Source organism: Haemaphysalis longicornis, unplaced genomic scaffold (assembly GCF_048455015.1).
Source record: "Haemaphysalis longicornis isolate Haplotype H1 unplaced genomic scaffold, Haemaphysalis longicornis Haplotype H1 scaffold_3, whole genome shotgun sequence".
Lineage (NCBI taxonomy): Eukaryota > Metazoa > Arthropoda > Arachnida > Ixodida > Ixodidae > Haemaphysalis > Haemaphysalis longicornis.
The window spans coordinates 212316257-212340309 of NW_027526335.1; the positions used below are offsets into that span (position 1 = coordinate 212316257).

General features: G+C 49.1%; 1 protein-coding gene across 1 annotated transcript in view; it reads left to right on the forward strand.

Annotated features, from left to right (window-relative positions):
- The first annotated feature begins 641 nt into the window (after nucleotides 1-641).
- The window catches only part of LOC144175954 (cytochrome P450 4V2-like), a 107496-nt gene continuing 84084 nt past the window's right edge, over nucleotides 642-24053 (forward strand). Inside the window, exon 1 of the mRNA XM_077705023.1 lies at nucleotides 642-983. Coding sequence (XP_077561149.1) covers nucleotides 731-983 — 253 coding nt within the window. The 5' untranslated portion in view covers nucleotides 642-730. The remainder of the gene's footprint in view (nucleotides 984-24053) is intronic.

Below are 24053 nucleotides of genomic sequence, written 5' to 3' on the forward strand. Positions count from 1 at the left end.
ACGCAGCACAAGTTGTGGGCATTGTTCCGCGCACAACGAGCGCACACAAAAAATCAAACGATGTAAATACAACTACGACCCCTTCCCGCTTGTGCGGGAGCTGTGGGGAATGTCGTCTGCTACCCCTACTGGACTGCTTAGTGACTTGGCCGCTAGGGGATTGTGCATGCGCAGTGGGGTTGTGAAAGAGGCGGATTCTATCGGCCAGACGCGCATTCTGGCCTCCCCAGACAAACGATGAAGGGTGAAAAACATTCTCACGGCTACGCTATTCACCCGTCGAACGCCGCGTAAGCAACCAGCATGAAAGCAAGCACAAGCCTGCGTGCTTATTCTTCTGCCTTTGGCCTTCGAGGAAGCACGTACGGCTGAAGGGCGGGCAAACTGACCTTGTTATAGGAAGGAAAACACAGTAGCGCTTTGTGGATTTTTGTACTCTAGCCTTGGCATCAAAAACAGCCAAATCCTAGCGATGTAACGGCAGGAACGCCGTTCCTGCCGTTCCTTCAAAAACGTAACGAGTTATCGTTACAGTTCCACCGACCCTTAATGGAACGGTGGCGTTCCTCCGTTCCTCCAAAAAGGAACTGGTTCCAGGAACGCCGTTCCTTGTAACGCCGTTCCGTACAACACTGGGTGGCGGCGATCTCCGGCGAACGGCGCAAAAGGATCGGAAGCGCATCCTACGCCGTCAGATTGCACACGGAGGCGCGGGAGCCAGGCGTTTGAGATGATTTGCGCGTCGCCAGCATTCGCGCACTTCGACCGGACCCCGGCCCTTTCTTACTGGACGCTGGTCGCAATCGTGTCGGCGATCAGCGCGATAATTTTCGTCCGCGTGGTGCAGACTTTGTACGAATGGCTGCGCATGTGGTGGTACCTGCGTGACGTGCCCAAGCCCAAGCCGAAGAACTCGTTCTCGTTGCTCATCGACATGTACAAGCAGACAGCCGCGATGGACCCCAGCCTCGACATGAAAGTCAGTGAGTACGCATCAAAACAGGGAATCATTTTGGCGAATGCGAGTTGGGAACACTCGAGCTAGTTACCTTCGTTTGGCACGCATGCCCTACCGTCTCATCACAGCGCATCTGATATCCAAAGAAAATTAAAAACTACGAACAGCCGAACACAAGGAATCTCTGCAGCATGTGTAGCTTTCATTGTCATTTGACATGACCGCTGTCTCCACATGCGTCACCGCGTTTCTATATTGGGAGTGTCATTTTTTTCACTGGTAGGTTGGCATTTTCACACATTTAGTAACAGAGAGGAATTATTTCCATCAATCTTAAATTTTATTCTTGCGCGAAAAACGGATGTACCAGGTCGGATACGTGTTACAAGCTGTAAACGTCTCGCTTCATGCGCCTCGGTTGCTCTGTAGCTGATGCTTTGGGCCGTTTAGGAGGAGGTAGCGTGTTCGATCTCGGCTGGGGCGACAGTCTTATACGCAAAAGAAGCGAAAATGCACTGGGTTGTATTTAGGCGCACATTAAAGATCCCCAGGAGGTACAAAATATAACGTACACGTATACACTATACCGCGCACCTAAGTGTCGGATGCAACATTGGCCCATACATTCTGAGTTTACCGGATTATAAATTATCTATTACAATCATTATTATTCTCACTCCACATTTCAACTTATACGGCGGGTAAATTACCAAACGAGGTGTCTACTGCAGCACCCCCTCCTCCTTCGCCCCTCCCCCACTCGTAGCGGGAAATATCAACGTGCAAATGGCGAACACAAATGCATAGTATGTGATACGATCAGCTGAAATGCGTTGGGTATGTTACCATGATGTACCCTAGAGTATTACAACGTTAGAGTATTACAGCATGTTACGTATGTGGGAGGCCCAAACTGCGACGGTTACAGCCGCTCTTTAGGAGGTGGCGGATATATGTTCGTAACACGAGACGTTCGGCTGCATTTCTGCCTCTCTTTCTCTCTCTCTGATGAACGCGAGGGACGGAACAGGCGGAAACTCATTTAATCGACTCGGGTAGACGCTTTGTGACAATGTTGGTGCGAAAACGACGATGTCTTATTGGGCGGCAAAGTCGGCAACGTGCGGCGACTATAGCGGCTCCGAAGCTACCGTTGACTGCGATGCGTTCTATAGCACGTGCGTAAGAAAAAAAAGTGGCTGACGATTACGATACTCCCTAATGCGGAATTTGAGTACAGCTGTTTAGCCGTTCCGACTTTGCAGAATATGTTGTGGCAAAGAATTTCAGACAGATATAAATGAGTGGTTACAGATCACTTTTGTTCTTCTCATGTTACTCCTTCTTCAAGAAACACTCTTTTCCCATTCCTTGATTGTGAGAAGGAGGCCTTCTGGCCGAAGAAATGGACGGATATATATTTTATTGTTATTAATTTTTGTACCTACTGCAGACCTTTCATAGGTCCAAGCAGGACGGGCGCTCTATAACAAGAACACGATAAAAAAATTCAGGCCAATCCACCTTGGGAATGTGGTTGGAAAGCAAAGCTGTAAACGGCACCCACAACGATTACCCATAAGGCGTCACTTAAATTCCCTCACGTCGCTCTACAAACAGTGAAACCAGAGAGAAGTGAAATGCACTTAATCGCACCCGTTATTACTTCAAAGAGGTATTCTTCGTAATTATTGAATCAATGCATGATATATGAATGGTGGGTGGTCGAGTTGTATTGGTGTAGCATATGAGTGGAAACTTTTTTTCACAAAATTAAAGGAAGCTCAAACCCGGTGTTAGACGATCTCACTTCTTTGTTTCTGCCGCCGCGGACGGAGGCGACGAGATCGGCGGCATAGAAGGAAGGAGGAGCAGGATGAGGAGGAAGAAATACTTCTATTCAGATTTCTGAACGGCCCAGAGTGCGGCCCAGGGGAGTGTTTCCTTCTCCACAGTGCGCGCCGCCTGTCCACCAGCTGAAGCTGGCTAGGCGGAGAGGGGCTGGGCAGCAGCATCTCCCATTGCTTTTGTTGGGTAGTTGAAGGAAAGATAGGGGAGTGCTCAGAACTAAAGTCGCACACCCCGCGTATGTGGCGGAGTGTTCCTACTTCTGAGCAAAATTTACATCCAGCGTAGTAGCGATTCGGGTGCATTAAGGGGTCTGAGAAGGAGCCGGATTGTATGAGCCGTAGGGTAGTTTGTTGTTCTCTGGAAAGGTCAGGGTAAGGGGAAGGTAGGGTCTGTCTCTGAAGGTGATAATGCTGGGTTATGTCCGTGAACGTGACGAGCGGGTGACTGTCCTCTTGCAGCCACCATAGCCGGGAAGGGAGGGGGGGGTGTTAAAGCGCAGGCGTGTTGGTGGGTGTGTTCGGTACGCGCGTGTCCAGATGAGCTGAATGGAGCCGTTAGGAGAGTGTTTTTCTAGCACACGCAGTGCAGGTCGGGACACCCAACCCGACTGGTAATTTTGCTAGGCTTTGGGAAGCGGTGACTACCTTCCGATCCACTGGTTGAGTGAGAGCCACGGCGATGGCTGCCTCTTCTGCTGCCGTCATGTCTTGGGTCTTGAGTGAGGCACACGCAAGGAGGTTAGTTCTGGAAGTAGCCACGATGATGGCGCACTGCTGCTCTCGATGTTGGGAGGCGTCTGTGTAGACGACTTCATGATCGCCACCGAGGATGGGGTCGAGCACTTGAGCCCGTCCTTGTCTGCGAACCCCGTCGTGTGAGGGGTTCATATTTTTAAGCAAAGGGAGAATCTTTAGTTCTTGTCGCCAAGAGTCCGGGAGCACATCAAGCGGAGTTACATTCTGTGGTGGCCATCAAGGAGTATTTGAATGTGTTCCTTGATGTGTCGTTTGTTGTGAGGGCGGACGACAAGGAGCTGAGATTTCTTGCGTGAACACTGGAGGCCACAGGCTTTAGGCCATTGGCGTACTAGAAGTGAGCTGGCATGCGTTGGTACGAGCGTCCTTTAATTTTTGTAATTTCTAGCACACCCGGAAGGCGCGCGCACAGCGGTGCGAGAGGTCGCGTGACGGTATCACGTGGCATTCAGCGAGAATGCAGGGGGTAAACCCGTATATGCGCTCGGTGAGTACACCACCTGCCTTCCCCGTCTGCGCTTGGGATCGTAGCTAAATCGGCAAGACAACGGGCTCTCGCTTTGGTAGTGTATTACTTCCAGGTTCGATTTCTGGCGGCGCCAGGAAATTCTTTTGTTTGTTCGCGGGAGTTTTCTGTTGACACCAACGGTCGCGGAAGAACCCTTGGGGGTAGAGGTAAAAAGCTTTGCTTAAAAAAAGAAAAGCAAAAACAAACATGCACAATAAATTCGAGAACATAAAGTAAGAAAGCTAACACTACGGGATTGAACATAGCGAATATCAGCTTGATATGTTCCACTTGCTGCACCAATGCCTCGAGCTGTATTTCTCGAGGTGGTGACAGTCTTTGGAGGCGTTACGACAGAGAGGGGCGGGGTGTTCTCGCGCACAAGTGGTAGGAAATTCTTGCTTGGCTTGATATCTACCTTTAAGTACCTCACTACCAACGCCGCCTGTATAAACATTGCCTAACGCGTCGCCCGCTTTCCAATGGGAGCGGTAGAGACGCTTAGTTCAGGCACTCATCCGGTATGTGGCGCGCGCCGGCGGGCGTCCTGCCCTACGTCACTGCTCGCGAGTCACGAAGAAGAAGAAGAATTATTTATTTAGGGAATACAGCCAGTTGACCTGGCCAATCCCCCCCCTTGTGGGTACGTGCCAAAATCTTTGAGGACACCATCATCATCATCAGTTGACGATGGTGGCCGCCGTTTTGGCGGCGGCCGCCCGGGCGACCAGTGAAGCTTGGGCCTCCTGTTTTGGGCAGCGCAGCGCCTCCTCCAACTGCTCACATGTGGTTATTTTCGTGTAGGGATCTCTCGGGCATCCCCGCATAAGGTGCTGACGGGTGCCGAGGGACTGGCAGGCAGTACAGTCAGGTGAAAGGTATAGGACTGGCTGCATTAGGCGTAATTTAGTGGGATTGGGAAATGTGTTCGTCTGTAAAAGACGCCATGAGTGTTCTTGCTGGATAGTGATGTGTGTGCCGGGGGGTCTTGTCTGGTGCCATGGTGGGGAACGTGCTGGGCCTGGCTCGGATGCATGGTGAGTGGGCAACGTCATTCCCCTCCAGGCCAGCATGCGCCGGAGCCCAGATGATTTCTACGGGGTACGGTAGGGGTGCTTCGAGAATTTTCAGTGCCTGAGGCGAAATAAAGCCGGAGGCGAAATTTCGAACTGCCTGTTTAGAATCGGTGATGATTGTGTAGGGGGTCGGCTTTTGCGTTAGAGCTAATGCTACAGCCGCCTCTTCCGCTGTGGCTGGTTTGGTGGTGCGGATGGTCAGGAAGTTGTGCTGTACTTGATTGGAAGGGCAATGGGAGACGATTGAGAAGGCACCATGACGCCAATATTCGGCTGCGTCGACGTAATGGACGTCATGTTTGTCGCGGTATTTTTTATGTAATGCTTGTACGCGTTGAGAACGCCCTTTGGTGTTGAATTGTGAGTGCATGTTTCTGGGTATAGGCTTGATAATTAAGTTAGACTGGATGTCGTAAGGGAGTGTGGTATTGTCGTCTGGGGGGTCTAGAGAGGAGATTCGTAACCTCTGGAGAATATGAACGCCAGTGGTAGTTTTTGAGAGTCTGGTGATTTGATTGACGAGATTGGCCTCAATGAGTTCTTCCGCGGTGTTATGCACACCTAGAGCTTCGAATGTGGCAGTTGCAGTGCTGAGGCGCAGTTGTAGCGCTGCTTTATAGGCTTTTCTGAGTATGAGGTTGGCTGTATTAAGCACTGTTTTAGAGAGAGAGAGAGAGAGAGAGAGAGAGAGAGAGAAGGAACTTTATTTGAGCCCAAACTGGTAGAAGGAAGGGGGTGACAGGGAGGAAGTCACCTAGCCTTCCCCGTTAGATGGCAGCCATGAGCCCGTGGGCCCTAGCGGCACCTTCCGCTAGCTGGACGAGTAGTTGTTGTACGTCGGGGTGAGAGCTGAGCAAGGCGGCCTCCCATTGCTCCTGAGTCCTGATGTTTAATGCTCTATTAGGTGAACGAGGTTTCTGTGGGCATGCCCATATGATGTGTTGTAGGGTGGCTTTGTCTGCACACCACTTGCATCTGTCGGAATACGTGCCTGGGTAATAGAACAGGGTTGGGGAAGGTGTTCGACTGTATTCGTCTCCACGCAACCGACTGCCATCTGTTGAGGGAAGAGTGTGGTGCAGGGTACTTGAGGCGACTCAACCTGTAGTGGTGCGTGATCTCCGTGTACGTGGCCAGCCTGTCTCTGCTCCCCGCGAACGTAGGCCCGACGTCTCCGTCGAGGTCAGCCTGGTTGCCGAAATCTCGGGCTGCCTCGTGAGCCAGTTCATTCCCCGGCAGGGACGAGTGCGGTGGTGTCCATACAAGGCGAACATGCCTGCATCTGTCGCCAATAAACGTAGAAAGAATTTTGGCCGCTGGCAGGGATATTCGTCCCGCCAGGAAGTTTCTTATTGCTGTCTTGGAATCAGACACAATAATTTTGGCTTCCGTGCTAGCTATTGCGAGCGCAATAGCCGCTTCTTCCGCCACCTCAGGGTGCGTCGTCAGGATTGTGCCCTAGGTCACTGAGTTTCCTTGCTGGTCTACTACGGCTACGGCCGCAGCCGGTCGGTCGTGATAATCCGCAGCATCCACATAGAGGCATGTGGGTTCCCGCACAGCTGCCGGTGAAGTGCAGAAGCTCTGGCGGTTCTTCTGTCTTGATGATGATCCGGGTGCATATTTCGTGGTATGGGAGAACAATGGATGTATGATCGAGTGCTGTCATCCAGAGAGCATTTGATACCGTGTTGAGAAGCGAAGGGGATGCGCAGGGACCTTAGAATTGCGCGGCCAGTCTCGCTGCATGAGAGCCTGTGCAGCTGCGCCATCCTTTGTGCTTCTACTAGCTCTTCCAGGGTATTGTGCACCCCCATTGCTTGGAAGCGCTCCGTGGATGCCATGACGGGTATTCCTACAGCTTGCTTGTAGGCTTTCCGGATGATGCACTGGAGCTTCTCTATTTCTGCTCTTTTGAAGTTCAGAAAAGGAGCCACGTATATGATGCGACTTATAATAAAAGCATGAACCAGGCGCAGTAAATTTGCCTCCTTGAGGCCGTGGTGTTTGTTAGCTATGCGGGATATAAGTCGGCTGATTTGCTCCGCACTAGATTTCAACGTCGATGCAGTAGCTGTGTTGGCTCCATTTGCTTGAACACGAAGGCCGAGTACGCGAATGCACTCGACGCGTGGAATCAGGCTGCCCTGTATATACACTTGAATGTTCGGGACGTCTTTCTTTCTTCTTCCCTGTTTGGGAGGTTGGTAGAAAAGGATCTCCGATTTTTGAGGCGAGCAAGCAAGACCTCTCGGGGTGATGTAGGCGTGGACAGCATCGGCAGCTTGCTGCAGCCTTTCCTCCAGGTCCCCATCACTGCCTCCAGTCGCCCAGATTGTAATATCATCTGCGTAGAGGCTATGTTGGATTCCCGGGATAGCCTCTAGGAGTGGAGGCAGCTTGATCATGGCGACGTTGAAGATGAAGGGCGACAGTACGGATCCCTGTGGTGTGCCCTGACTCCCCATTTGAATGAGCTCCGATTCAAGCTCCGATTCAAGCCGCGCCTGGATGCTGGCTTTAGCCTCCCACATGTGTAGAAGTCTGGAGTCAGCCTGCCATAAGTCTGCCTCTTATGGTATAATGTGTGTGGCCAGGTCAACATGGCTTTGTAGCTCCGAAATCCACTCATCCAAGTCTTCGATCGCTGCCCCATATGGTTCTACATTTGCTTCTCATAATTTCCGGATGTGTCCCACTTGGTAATCATATGTAGTCTGCCCATTGGTTTAGGTGGTCCGGTCTGGATAATTGTTTCGACTATGTAATGATCACTTCCAAGGTTTCTACGCGTGTTGTTCCAGATGGCCTCCTTGATATTTTTTGTGAAAGTGAGGTCCGGGGTGGTGTCCCTTGTGACGCTGTTACCCACCCTTGTGGGATATGTCCAACGCGCCAAAAGGTCCAATATTGGATCTCTTGACTGATTGGACCTCTTGTCTCGTTGTACCTCTTGACTCCCCGTGGACCTCTTGACGCGGCTGAGGCGAGTCGAAAGGTCCAACGAGTCGAGAGGTCGAAGCTGTAACAAATCACCGCTACAAATTAACGCCACGTTTGGGCTTCAAGCCTCGGTGTTATTACGAAAAGTTGAACGTATAACGCGTCTGTGTATATAAGTTTTCTATGTATATAATGGTGTAACACTTGAAATTATAACGCCTCTGTGTATTAAAGTTTCTTATGTATATAATTGTGTATAGGTTGTGTATACATTGCCGCGAGCATATCTTGCCTTTTTTTACCAGCGCCTGGCCGCGCCCGGCTATTTTAGCTTTCTAGAGCTGAGCCGAGGTTTCCTCTGTTTATTGTGCGCCGCGCCGGGCTACCTAATTTAATATAAAGATGGTTTCCCCCCTTTGATACTTTTGTCTATCAAACGTCTCTTTGATGAATGTTTCCGATCCAATTCCTTTGTTTGGGATATAATAACGCTGAAAACTAGATCCTCACCGGGCAAAAATCGCTACATTTTAGTCGACGACGCTGGACCGTGCACGTTACTTTGTAGGACGCTTCTTCAATGTTTGTGTTTACTTGATTGTTGCGGACATGTCATTCCATTTTAATATCATTCAAAGTTCCTGTGGTTCCTGTAACTGTGGGTTTCTGTTTCAATAAACATTTCTCATTACACCTTTCAAGAGTAAAATCATTAGCCTAGCGCTTAAGGAGTAGCTAATTGACAGGGTGTGTCGGCGTTGGGAACTTGCTAGATGGAAGCTGAATTAGTTTACTTTACAGGGACGAAGAAAGGCGTATATCGTGCTACGCGTTGAAAGAAGATTAATTCGGTTTGGCGACTACAGCATTCGGCAACCTTTCAGAGCAGCCACAATCGCTAGTCAAGAATATAAAAAATAGAACACACGAGAACCCAGGGCTGGTCAAAGTTACGCAAGGAAGTACTGACGATTAAGAGTACTGAGATACTAAAGGGGAAGGCTATACGTACGATGCTGAAGTGCACTTTTATAGAATTATTATAGTATGTGTTATAGGACGCGTGGACTAGAACGCCGACCCTAAATTATAAAATTCCAAAATATGTCACTCAAGCGGTCGGGAACCGTCACCAGGAGCCGTTATTATCAATATAACCGCGCTATGTGGAAAACAGTCTGTCTACTTTTCGGCAATACCCATATAGTAGTCGTATCGTACAGAATCATCAAAATAGCTAGAACAGTCAGTAACTATAGCCAGCAGCAATTAATCGCAATGTAGACCCGCATAACTCAAATGAGTACTGACACGAAATTTTCGTGTTACGTTTTTTTCCCGCTATGGATACCTATAGCCCACATTAGATGGTCAATAGCAGCGGAAACAATAATTTACGGCGTCGTTTATTCGTGTCAGTTTCGGTTTCACAAAACGAACGACGAGTGGCCGCCATGACAGGAGGTAGCACCTGACGTCACCACTCTTGTCGCACCGCTGCTGGTCCGGACGCGTGCGCGAGCGACCGCACGCGCTCGCCCAGGCCGGCCGAGGCCTCCGCGCACCCGGGAAGCACGACGTCGGTGCGAAAACCACGATGTGTACACACGGTGTAGCAGGGCGCGCCAACCACAGCCAGCGCGTCGGCTACGTCACGGAAGCCCCGACGTCGGCAGTTTGGGGAAAGTAGCAGATGATGTCATGCTGGCCCGCTCTGGGCTTTCTCGCGCGAGCAGAGATTAAGATGGATTTAAAATATGTTATACGGAATGGTTACTGTTGGAGCTTGCTGGGAGATATCTCCTAATACAAAGGAAGCATTTTACATAGTTATCTCAGCTTTGAAATTTCGTGTCCCTACTCCTTCAAACAAGCAAATATTACTACGAGATTTTATTGGATCCAGCCATTTTATAAAATGAGCTGAAGGGGATAATGTATTAAGGACGGCTAAGGGGAAATTATAAAGGGAGAAGACAAGAAAAAAAAGCAAGGCTCGGTGGACTTTTTGACGCGTTGGACCTCTTGACTCAGCTGTCACGTGACTATTGCACCTGTGGTCTCGTTCGACCTCTTGACTCATTGGACCTCTCGACCAGAAGAGGACCGACTTGGGGGGGGGGGGGCGAAGGCGGTTTCATAAGGCTGATGGAAGCTCCCCCTTCCCCCTTCCAACCAACCAAAATGTCTCGTTTACGTCCTCTCGTTTACGTACCTTCCGGAACCTTCTCCGAAAGCTTCCCCGGCCAGAACCTTCTCGACCCCCAATGCAAAACTGCCTTCCTTGCATTAGCAGCTCGATGGGCACGAAGGTGGTCTGACGCTGCCATATTCGTTATACGGCGGCCGATGCGCGGCACGCCGTAGCTAGCGGAACCCCCAGGCGGCACTGAAAGTGTGTCCAAAAGACCGGCCCGTCTATGGCCGCTTTCTGGCATGTCCGGCCAGCATCCACGTTCTGGCAGCCACTGATCATACGATGAACGGCCAAAATTCGGCAAGCAGCGCTTCGGTATTTTTCCGACCGCCTGTGTTCAGACGCACAACGGCACCTACCCGGCTGCCACATATTCAGTTCCCTTTCGGCTGACCATGTTGAGAAAGAAAATGGCCGAAGTACGGCTTTAGGAGATTCGTTTTTCCTTCGGGAAGCGGTGTTCAGCCGAAGCACGGCAAGCGACCGGTCACAGAATATCCGTATTCTTGTGGCAGTTGGTGTTCGAAAGGAGACCGGCGCGCATTAGCTCTTTCAACGGTGAACGGCCCGTTGCTGCGAGGGAGGCGAAGAACTTCGCTCTCACAGAGGGATGCTTTGCACGGGGAGCACAGCAGAATAGAGAGGTTTAGCAGTCCGTCTGTTCCGTTGGTTATGTTGTTACCGGGTTGACCGGAACCCGCCTGCGCGCGCGGAAGGGCGAGGAAGCGCGGACATGGCAAAGGCAGGCCCGCGGAACTAATTCCCCCTACCGTGACGAATGCCCGAGTGCCCAGACGGGTCCCAGTCAACACGCTAACTACGTACCGGACGGAACGGACAGACTGCTAAAACTCTCTAATGTCTGTGACGTCTCCGCCGGCGAAAGCTTCACGTTGGGTGTGGTTCCACAGCGATTTGCGGCGTCGGGCTAGTCGCAACGAAAGCCCCAATCTGTCACAAGCCTCACACGAGGTTCCGAATCCGTCTTCGAGGAACTTTTCTTCGCAGTGCTCGTCGTGAGTGCGCAGATCTCGGCGCTGTTTATGATGGCGCTGCTCACGAGGGCATTCGGTGTTTCTGTCGCGTTTCGCCTTGACTCACTCCTTCAGATGATTTACAGTGACTTTTCGGTATTCGGCACTTGCATCCGTAGGATAGGTCGTCGTCCACGTGCGCGCTTTGTTCTCGATGGTGGTCGGTATCATGCGGCTGTTCGGAGTTGCAGATTTCCCTTCCGCACCACTGTCTGGCTGTATTGGAAGACCGCATTTCCCATCTACTCCGTCGTTGTTGTAGGGTGCCTCGAAGCACGCGTCCGCCGTTCAGGATGGAGACACGTATGCGTTGGCGCCCATTTTGGGTCACTCGCTCACAGTCGCAGCAAGTCATTGTAGCAAAACTGCGACATAATTATCCCAGCAACGCGGTTTACCTGCGAAGTTTGAATCATCGTATCTGTTTCGCGTGCTGGTTCTTGTGAAAAACGAAAAGAACAGCGTGTTGAGCACCTTGACCTAATAGCGGCGACATGGGACTGTTCAAAGGGTGTCTCCACCCTGTACGGCGGCGCTGGCATCGAGGCACCCTATAGTTGCTGGTATCCGCAGCTGCACCTTGTGCCTCCTGCTGTTGTTTCTTCCGCAGCTGACACGCTCGTTGTCGCTCGTCATTTCTGCGTTTTCGTTCTTGATTAGTCAGAGGAAAGCAAGGCGGACAACAGGACGCGCTGGCTGTTTACAGTTCCGCATACCGGAATTAGACTTTTGCCACTGCGAGGGGGTCAAACTGGAACCGGAACCGAACCGGAACCGAACCCGAATTTTCTCCTGCAACCGGGACAGAACAGGAACCGTATTTTGTTTGTTCGCCATTGCAGAACTGAACCCCGGAACGAATCGAAGGAGCCGTTCTGAACCGGCCCCGGGACTTCAAAACTAATTTCTAATTTTCGATCTTGGTGCCCTACCTTGCCTCTGAAGATATTTTTACCACTCCCCGGACAGCACCACGAAATATTTTGCATGGTCTGTAGTCCAACAGTAACCAATCAGGTTCTCTTATTATTACCCTCAATTTAATGGAGAAGTGTCCGTATATACTACCACTTTGCGTAGATACTGCCCATCTCCCACAATTTTCTTTTGCATTTAGAATAAGGTAAATTGGAACGTATATTCTGAGGTAAGATTATAATTGGAGAAGACAGAAAAAAAAGCAAGGCTCGTCGGACCTTTTGACGCGTTGGACCTCTGGACGCGTTGGACCTCTTGACCCAAATGGTTTTTTTTCTGCATGGTGTAAACTTGTGTAAACTTTTGAATGTGTTGTTCAATTGAATGCATTCCTGCCCCCTTGTGACGACCTTGAGGTACACCATCAACAATAAATCCACATCTTCCAGTTAGTCTAGTTTGAATTAGTAGTCACATACAAACAGCAGTGAGACACAAGCACTCCCTGTTCTCCGCGTCGTCGTCACTTTTTTGTACTGTGCCGTTGTGTCCATTCTGCTCTAAGAGAGCATGAGAATTGAAAAAAAAATTGGGGCCTTTTCATTTCCACTTTTGAAGTAGATGCGACAGAATTTCCATATCATCTTGAATCCCCTTATAATTAAAATTAACGGGCGCATGGAAAAAAAGTGGATAAATGCGGATTAGAGGGTGGACGGGATGGAAAAATGAGATAAGTGTGTGAGCTAATGTGAATTAGTGAGATTGGTGTGTTCATTAATTTGGATAAGAGGAATTAGCGGTCGTGGTTAAGGTGGATGAGAGGGTTGTACCAACCATGATATCTTTCGGGTCATTGGTATTTGTAAATCTTGCAGCGCTCTCCTCCTCGAACAATTAGAAAATTTAGTTGCGCAGAAAACGGAAGGAAAGTTGTTATGTGACGATCTCCTGAACGCTATAAAATGTCTTTCTTTATGCACGTTTTGCGCTGTTATGTTGTTTCTTGCGTAAGATTGGCATCTCGAACTGAAGTTCATAAATAATTGCATAATGCATCTTTTATATTCACCCAAAGGTTTTCAAAACAAGTGTATATATGAGGTAAGGCTGCAGGAAGCAACGTAACTGAAACAAAAAACAAAAGAGAAGCGATGAACTGGTTTGATGGGAAGGACATCGGATAGCATTCTCCAATACCTTCTCTTCCTTTGTGGTGTGGTTCTGCAGCCTTCGACAGGTGCAGCACCTCAATCCCCGGCCACAGCCCCCTCCAAGCCTGGGAAGCAGCGATATCACGTGTGTTCAGCCAAAGTGGCGCCAAAGATACCGCAATAGACTGCAAGCAGGCGTCCGTAACATTGCCAACGTTCGATTGCATGTTACAACACTTCGAACAATCAGAGGCCACTAACGAGAGCAGCCAGGATTGTATGGGCACCAGCTCATGCAGCATACCTGGCAACGAGGTCGCCAACCTCGCGGTTCGAGATTTGACCCGCCGAGCCATTGCTGATGAAGCCAAGCCCGAGCGCATGCACCCTCTAGCCACATAACAGGAAATTGCGCAGCACTGTACACTCTCCCGTAGGACGTATTTCTCCCCGCACAAATCGCTACCGATTAACCAGCAAAGATTATTCCGTGGCCTGAAGGCTAAAACCTCTCCACACCCCGCGAGGCTTCCCGTCTTTGACCGGACAAAACTCTCTCCATTGTGCCGCTTCTGTGGAGAGCCTGGGGCCCTAAGACACATGGTGGGCGGCTGTGACAAATATACCCAAGACCCCCCCCCCCCCCCCTTCGACTTCCACCTTTCCACGGAGCTTTGGGACAGAAGAGCCTTGGCAGCTCCAGCCTCGAAGATCAGCTGCGCCTAATCGAAAAGGCTGTCGACTCTGCCCAAGCTCAAGGCATTCTTGAATGAGGACGCCTTTCTGAAAAGTTTCCTCGATTTAATTAAAGTTCATCCTCTCTCTCTCCACGAGAGACCATTCGTGTTGCTTGCGGCCACCTGTCACTGCAGTGTCATTAGCAAGTTCTCGCCGGTGCTTCCTTATATTCAGTCAGTGAGTGAGCTTTTCCTTCCTTCTAGCGGGTCTGTTAGCGGGTGGAAGGTGGGGAGAATGACATCCCTTTAAACGTCACCTGCCACGCTTGACAGTGGAGGCGGCTGACGCCGACGCGGGACAGTTTTTGACCTCTAACGTTGGTAATGATCTCGTGCTAAAGCTAAAACGCCGTTGAAACTATATGTACTTGAAAAGCGTAGCAGACCAACGAATTTATTTTCAATGCGCAATTTTTAGCCCTATTGTGCGAAAATAAGTGTGCGTACGTGCGCGCGTGCGTGCGCGCGCAAACATTTGATGGAAACAAAATAGATGGCGGGCGGGCAGACTCTGTGCTACCAAGAGAAGTTGCCTTCCCCAAAAAGAGGCTGCCCGCTCGCCAGTAAACTACCTGTCTGCCTGCCTGCCTGCCTGACAGCCAGCCAGAAGATTCCGGCGAGGATGCGTGATTTGGAGACGTGGAGCGTCCAGTCACGGGCCGGCCATTAGAGGAGGGGGGGGGGGGATCGCAAACCGATCGACGGCGGCAGTCCATGGTACCAAAAATTGACCGCGTATCTGCTCCTTTCGTGGCAAATGTCGACAAAAGACGAGTCTTTTTCGACTTTTGCCAAGTAAATGCTTCCCTTCGCCTTCCCGCTCACCTCTCATTTTGTTCCTCTTGCGTCGCGCTCCTCCCAAGGTGAAGACGCCAAAGGTTTGCTTAATTCGTTTTAAATTTACCGCGTTCCACTCCGCCAGGCCGGGTGTCTCGATGCCAACGCTGCCATACGGTGAAGACGCGCGTAAATCGAGGCGCCCTACTTCAACGTTTATAGAACCGCGTTTCCCTACTCTACGTGCGTTGCAAGCAGAACGTGGAACCTACAGCGGAACCTGTCGTAACTATTGCCGGTTGATTTCTTAAAATGGCGCCAGAAGCTATATTGGCGCGGGTGACAGCAGGCGACGGCGGAGTGAAATTTTTGTCTGCAGTTGATGAAGTATTTAATTTCGCAAAAAATCAAGCATGTATGCTTTTTGATAAAGGAACACTGCAAATATTACTTCTGCATTAATATGTTGTCTTATATTTGCGTAATGTCTTGTTCTTCTTCAACAATGTTGACAAGTATGAACATTACATCGGACTTAGACGGGTAGATTTAGCTGTGGCTATGTAAGTCCATTGCGTAGGCATTGTTTTACTTTGGCCGGGTGGCTGAATCAAGTCACAGACAGACAGACAGACAAATGGACAGACAGGCAGACATACATACAAAATAAATTTCTGGGTTTAAGTAGCCCAAGAACGACTATCGTCTTTAAAAGCGATGGTGGACGTACGGGGCCATGGACATCCTGCAGGGAGGCCGCGCAACGCCAGAAGATTCAAGCGAGGGTGACACAAGGGGAAAGACAGGGTGGGGTGGGGTGGGGGGTGGGGGGGCGTCAGGGGCACTGGGGCCTTGCCGACTGACCAGGAGGCATCATGCTTGCCTTCCAGGAGACTGAGGCGAGGGTGCATTATTTGGAAATGAGGTGCGGCCCGTCACAGGTCGCCCAGGGGAGTGGGCACAGCGGCGGCTACCTTAGAGGCATGTTGTAGAGCGCAGCTCTTAAGCGCCTGCTCCTGTGGTTTCGCCTAGTTCCTTAGCATCGCGTCGACCTCGTGGCCGAGAGAACGAATGGGCCACTGGAGATAGAGCGAGCAGGATAGCGGGGGATGAAAGTATGGAGAAAGTGTAAGGGGGAGGGCGGAATGTCGAGATCGCGGGACATGCTCTCCGGCGGCGACGCTTTACGAGGTAACAAGAGTATAGCGCGCGCCGTCCTGTGTTCGCTGACGACGCCATCACGTCCTGAAACGCATCAGCTGTGCGCCATCGCCGATGAGACTGCAGTTTGCGCTGCACTCGAAATTCACATTAGCGAGTATCGTAATCGTCAGCGAATTTTTTCTTTCCTCAACAAAACTACTACGGGGAATGAAACTGGGGGTTTACGAGCCAAGAACAAAATGAAATTAAGTTATAAAAATCAATGAATCAAAATTAATAAAAATAATCTTGTGGCCACAAAGTAATGCTTTCTCATTCACACACATACGTAGCCTTAATTATCCCAGCGAAGCATTTATTTCGTTTCAGTTAGTGTGGTAGTCGTTGACCTACCATGTAGAAAACATTGTGCAGTGGATTGTACAGTTAGAGGGACTCTTCAACGCCTTTTATAAACGGTTTTACTCTTTACGTCGTTTTTATATTGCCAGCACCGAGCGGCACTGCGCGATTTGCCCGTCGCAGCGGTACGCCTTTGTTCCGGCTTTGATTTTGTGACTTCATTTTAAAGTGGCTATCAAATGCGTCCTTTGCTGCAGCTTAAGGAAAGCCGGCAAATAGCCGCTACACCGCTGTAATGACGTAATTCCAGCGGTCGAAGAACGCCAGGAAGGAGAGAAAAGTATTTTGAGCGAGTGTCTAAATTATTTAATTGGCATCGAGCAGTAATTTTTGGCTGAGGTACTTCGCGATCCCCTAATATACGTACTGGATGTGTTGGTAGACTACTTTCTGCAAGCATTCAACATTTGGAAAAAAGTTGGAAAAAGTGTTGCACGGTCCCTATAAGTTGTCCAAGACAAAATATTTCCACACAGAAACCTACATTATGACTGTTTTTTATACCGACACGACAGAGAGACGAAAACCGAGCACACAAGAAATTAACAAACAAACAAAAAACACTCATGCTTTTTTTTTTTTGAACCCATTTGAACCCGCTTGAACTGGTTCGAACCGTTTCGAACCGTTAGGCTCTGGAGGCTCTGGAACCGAACCCGGAACGATTGCGAAAGGCTTGAACGTGAACCCGAACCAAACCCGAAAAAATACCGGTTCGACACCCTGATTCACTGCACAGTGGTGTGGTGAAAGAACATGCGCCATGTTAACGCGCGCCGCATAGAGTAGGCTATGCGACACGTAACTAGGAGCGACGCGTAGCTAGGCGCGGAGGCAGTGTACGGATGTATTGGAGACTCGGTATCGTGGGAATGTAGTTCGGCACGGTTCCGCTAAACCTGGTCTCGGAACCACGGCCGGCTGCTACGACACCTTGACCTCATTTGTCGACCGATACGATAGACGCCGACCTCATTTACGATGTTTAGAATGAGGAAATTGTAGGCGCCCTAGACCAGCCAACCTGACCGGCCCTGACCAGAGCATGCCAGAATGGCGTTCTCCTGCCCACTGCTCTTCGGTGTGTTTCTGCAAACTTTTCTGGGAACCTTCGTTGCATCGGTGGGCATCGCTGTTTTCTTCTTGTGATTTTATTTACGAATATTGCAGGCCCTTCTCAGACACATGAAGGAGTGGATACAAAGAATACAAATTGCTCAATCTAACGCAGCAATACGTCAATACTGGCTGGCGTAGATTTAAAACACGCAACACATACATACATGAAAGACAAATTTGTGTTAGTGAGAAATGGATGACAATACAACCAAATGTAATCATAATGTATTTCGATATTGAACATGAAAGTTCAACGAAGACGCACATTTCCAATACGCTGTGGAAATACACCTCACGATACTGAGCTCACTGTTCCTTAAGGTAACTTATTTCAATATAAACCCGCACAGGGAAACAAGGAGAACTTACGAAAAATAATGTGGCTTATCGGTTCACTAATATTTTCGCTGTGATGTGTTCTTTCCGAACGTTTTAAAGGCTGTTGGAGGTAATATTGCCGCGACAATTGAAAGTGTCCGTTATGAAGTTGGTAAAGAAATTCTAAGCTAGATATGATTCTGTGCTGCTGAGGTTTTTGCAGGTTAGGCTTATTACGCAAGGTGGTTGCACTACAGTGACTTGAATAAACAGAATAAATGAAACGAAAAGCTAATAAATGAAACATCTTCGTACACCAGATTTGTTTGTAGTAGAACGCTTTCAATGTAATTTTACAGCAAGAGAGGTAACGCGACTTCCTTTTAAAAAAAATGGCAATTTCTGTAGTGCACTCTGGCAGGCGTTTTCTACGTGCGCTTCCCAATAGATGTCACTCGTAACTGTGACGCCTAAGTATTTAACTTGGTCAGTTTTGGAGATGGTAGCACTACTTAAGAATACATAAAATCAAGCGGCTTCTTTTTGTTGCTGAACGTAATGGAAGTTGTTGTCTTATAGTGTTTATTCTTCAGCTCCACCTTGTACACCAGGCCTCCTTTGAGCTTAAAGCATAGTTTGCATTAGTTTGGTAATCTATGGTATTAACAGCTGTGTATTCAACACGGCCGCCAACAAGTAATTTAATCTAATTAGGTGGTTCAACGGTAAGATAAATATCATTATTAGAAAAGAAAAGAGGGGCACGAGGACAGAGCCATGAGGAACCCCAAAGTACCCGTCCAGCTTTTGGTATACACACTTTTTTGTGACGACACACTGCTTTTCATTCTGTATGTAACGTTATCTGCATGCGACTGCTTTTTAATGCCAATAGCTGGCAGTTTTTTATTAGATGCTGATGAGAAATGACATAAAACGCCTTCGATAAATCGAGAAATGTAGCGTCCGCGCAGCTCTTTTTATCGAGTGAACTAATAATTTATCGGTTGTTTTAGCTAGTTTGATAACGGCAAATGAACCAGATCTAAAGTCACGCTGTTTGGTATGAAGTACACGATTATATTACGGGTAAGTAATACTGCCCTCATAGATAATGTGCTCAAATAATTTGCAACACGTACGCTTTCAGGAAACTGGCCCGTAGTTGTTAGTGTCGAGAGGAAGGCGATAAAATCAGCACTGGTGATCATCCGGCCAAGGGCGCCTAAGAAACAAAAAAAGGACATAAAAGTCAGCCTAGAGGGCGAAGACATCCTCCCACGCCCCAGCACAAAAATTCTCGGATTACTCATCCAGGCCGACAACAGGGCATCTATACCCGTTGCGAAACTAAAGCGCACGTCGGAACAAATCCTTCATATGCTCAGACGGGTGGCGTCAAGAACCCGAGGTGTCAAGGAGAGGGACACACTTAGGCTCGTCCAGGCCTTTGTGGTAACCAGAATAACATATGTAGCACCTTACCTCCTCCTGAACAAAGCGAACACGCAGGTGCTGGACGTCATCATCCGCAAAGCCGTCAAGCAAGCTATTGGAGTTCCTATGAGCGCGTCTACATGCAGACTCTTGGAAATGGGCTTGCATAACTCGGTCGACGAGCTCATTGAGGCCCATCTCGCCGATCAGAAACAAAGGCGGAGCCAAACAAAAGCGGGCAGACGCATCTTGCAGAAAATCGGATGGAAGGCGACGCTATCTGAGGACAGAGACCAGCTGCCAGATGAATGGCTGGAAGCCATCAAATCCAAGCCCATCCCCAAGAACATGAACCCAGCGTACCATGGCGGCAGGCGGGAGGCAAGAGCTCGTGCTCTCAACAGGCTTCTGGCAAAAGAAGAACGGGCTATCTTCACGGACGCCTCCATGAATGATGGTACGAACCGGTCAACAGCAACGGTGACAACCACGAAAGAGATGCTGACGTGTGCATCCGCTGTAGTTCAGAGCATTGAAGAGGCAGAGGAGCTGGCGATTGCTCTGGCCCTTACTCTACCGGACAAGACCAAGGTGGTCACGGATTCCCAGCAAGCCTACAGAAGCTTCCAGTGCGGCTGGGTGTCCCGGTTGGCCCTCCGAGTGCTCAAGGAGAAAAAACCTCCGAAGGAAAGCGTAGAACTAGTGTGGGTACCGGCCCATTCTGCGGTGGAGGGTAACGAGTTTGGCCACCAGCAGGCCCGAGCACTGACTTACCGGGCCACGTCCACAGCAGAGGCAAAAAACCAACCATTGCTTACCTACAGGGAAATAACCACTTATTACAGGCACGACAGGAGGACGCTACCAGCACCCCACGCAGCACTCACCAAGGAGCAGCAAACTATATACCGGCAAATCCAGACAGAGTCCTTTCCGCACCCCCGTCTACTCAACCGCATGTTCCCAAACCAATTCGAAGAAGCTTGCCCAATCTGTAAAAAACTAGGCACTCTCCAGCACATGATAGGAGAGTGTAGGTTTAGCCCGAGGCACCCGCCCCCCTTACCCGAGTCTCGCCCCACCAACCCCACTCTACCCTTTAACGAGAGATGGAGGATCTTGCTGACCAGCCCCGCCCTGGAGGATCAGCTACTACTGGTCACCAGGGGCCAGTCGGCGAGAGCAGCATATGGATTCCCGTGAACAGGGAACCACCTCCGTCCAGTGTGGAGTTCGCAACGAACGACTCTTAAATAAAGTTTCTTCTCTCTCTCTCTCGAGCACAGATATATTTTTGTCTAGCGCCAATCATTGGGAATTTTTCCAGTGATTAAAGATCATATGATGTGCGTTTGATGTAAATGACGTTACACGATGCAAGTTCTTTTTGGGCTTCGGGCTAGCGGCCGATGAGTTCGCCAAAGAATTCGCGCAGTTTGTCTTTGCACACGCCCCAAGCTGGTGCCACTTGGGCGTACGCAGTCATATCCGTGCTATCCTTTGAGGTCGCGCTTGCCAGCGTGAGCGTGGGGTCTCAGTTGTTGTGTGAGCTCACTCGCTCGTACATGTCAATTCAATCTTGAACATCCACGTCATGTGTGCCGCAAAAAGACCTGGGACACGATAACAGGGGTGGGGTACCTCCTTTGTCCGCGTTGTCAGGCATTGAACTGTATCTGTAGTGTCGAACTCGGTATTGCTCACCTCTGTCGAGACTGCGCCGGCCGCGGACCCTCAGTCGAACACGGTGGCAGTCCGGGGGCTATGCTGGCGCAGGTAAAATTGGCACCACTACCACTACGGCAGAGATGCCACCAATACAGCATGTCTAATCAAAAAAAGCGTTTCACAAATTGTCGGGACCACGTGATATCGAGACATCTAGTTTATGCAACCGGGTAAGCCCACCATCGTCAGTTATTTTTGCTTCAGCCACAGCACATTAAAAACTTCTGCCGGTAACAGTGACTTGACGACTCCCTTGCAGCGCCAGCAGCGTTGTTGAGCCCCTCTCTCCCCTCATCCTCGTCTTCTCGGCAGTTCCATACCTAAGTACTAAATACCAGCTTAACACCAACTAGCCCACCTGTCAACACTCGTCATCTTCTGTCGTTTGTTCTGTTGACGGAGCGATGGGAACGTTTTGCCAACATCCCCTATCTGTGTTGCGAACTAAATAATTACCGAACGGTTTCATTAAAGCGCTCCAACAAAAATCACGCGCCCCTACGTCAAACCACGACGATGGTTGAACGCGAAGCTTCCTCGAGACGGATTCTCTGGTATGTATGTTGCATTCCACTAGTACATGAATGACGGATAACAAACCTCCACATCTCGAGCAGCGTGGCTGTTCTGTACCTCTCAAAAAGTACGCCTCAATTACCTTTTCTGCTTTATCAGTGACTGATTTACCTATTTTTGGTTTTATCATGTACAACTTATTTGTTTTCTGCCTGTTCCACTCTTCCTGCCATTGGTCATGCAGTCTCTTCCGAACACATGATTTAAGATCCTCATAAGGCACGCATCGAACATTTAACTTCCTCCGAAGAGCAGCTGCTACAGCCTTCCTGTCTGCTTCATTTCCGGCTGTGCCGCAGCGTCCCGGAACCCAAAGGATTGTGACTTCCCGGATTGGTTTGTGTGCTAAGCAGAGCTGCTTTAAAAGCCTATCAAAAACTGTATTTCTCTGTAATTTGCCTGAGTACAAGGCCCGCAATGCACTTTGAGGGTCGGTGAATATCACTGACCCTTCAACTTTGCCATGAATTATATTCTCTACAGCCGAAAGAAGACCACGCGTTTCAGCAGTGAATATGGATGTGGTTTTAGGCACATTTTCATTTCATTTTTCATTTATTCCGTCCTTACGGGCCCGAAGGCATTACATAAGGGGGGACAAATGACAAGGTAGGGTACAAGGTTCAATGGAAAAAAGCAAATGAGTATACACAGGAGACAGGAACCAGAAATCGCATGAACGTAACTAGAACAAAATACAAAAGAATAAAGGATGTTTTAGATATGTTAAACAATTGCAGAGTAAAACTAAGTACAATTCTAAAACGATTAGCGATGAACACGGAGTACTTGAAATTATCAGGAGAGGTGCTTCAAAAAGTATTCGTTCAGCTTTGCGCGGAACGTTTCCCTGTCGGCGCATGATGCGGAGTCATCCGGTAAGGCATTGCAGAGGGAAATTGCATTAAGAAAAAATGAGGTGATAAATGCTGACGTCCGGCCACGTATACGTGCAGTTTGTCTGCTGTGATTTATGCGCGATGAAATTCTGTGTGCAGATTGGAGAAATTGATGTATTGAGTGTGGGTGATAGTAGAAGCGGTGAAGAAGGCATAGACGGGTTATCAAGCGGCGGGATTGAAGAGTTGGGAGGGAAAGAGAGTGCTTTAGCGCTGTAACGCTGGTTTTGAAGATATGATATGAAGATATGAAGCGAGCTGAGCGATTTTGGATGGACTCTAATTTAGTTGTAAGGTAGGCTTGTGAAGAATGCCAGGTTGCTGAATCATATTCAAGTTTAGGTCGTACGAAGCTGATGAAAGCTAGTTTTTTTACGTCGGCGGATGCGCACATGAGGTTGCGTCGAAGGTAACCGAGTGTCCGGGATGCTGTAGAGCAGATGGAATAGATGTGGGTGGTCCAGGATAGTGATGAAGTCAAGTGGACGCCAAGATATTTGTAGCATGATATAGAAGCGATGGGCACGGCGTTAATAGAATATATGTTGGCAAGTACGCTACGCTTACGGGTAAATGATAATGATTTGCACTTATCTATGTTAAGGGACATGAGACATTTATCGCACCATGAAGCAATTGAGTCGAGGCCGCGTTGCAGCTTATCAGCATCGTCAGGGCTATTGATAACGGTGTAGATGACGCAATCATCAGCGAAAAGTTGGATATTAGATGTAATGTTAGCCAGCAAGTCATCAATGCAGATGAGGAACAGAAGGGGCGATAAACCGGCACCTTGCGGGACGCCGGATGTTACTGTAGCAAATGCTGTTTGACAGTTATTAGCTGAAGTGAACTGCATGCGTCCCGTTAAAAAGTGCTTAATCCCGCTGGATAAATTAGGAGGAATACCAAGAGAAGTTAGATTGCGAATCAGGTGATTGTGAGGTACGCGGTCGAAGGCTTTTTGCAAAATCAAGAAAAATGGCGTCTGTCTGAAGGTTATTAGCCATGTGATGAAGTAAGTCGTGCATAAATTCGGCGAGCTGGGTATCACAGGAAAAATGTTTGCGAAAGCCGTGCTGAAATGGATCGAAGAAATTAATTGATTCAATGTGGCTGATGACACTAGATGCTATAATATGCTCAAGTAGTTTAGAGCAAATGCACGTTAAAGAAATTGGACGGTAATTACCTGGGTTTGACCGGTTACCTGACTTAAAGATAGGTATAATCTGGGCTTTTTTCCACTTGTCTGGAACGGTGCCCAGCTCGACGGATTGCAAAAATATTAGAGAAAGTAATAGGCTAGAATAATGGACAGTGTTTTTTAGAAGCTTGGTAGTGATACAGTTACAGCCAGCCGATGAAGAAGGTTGAAGGGTACGAATTAAGTTAGAAATTTCATCAGGATTAATGTCGAATGGGGAGAGCTCTCGGGGGGAACTGAAGGGGGAGGGCGAGACGGCAGTGCAATTGGCGAGGGTAAATGTTGATGCGAAGTC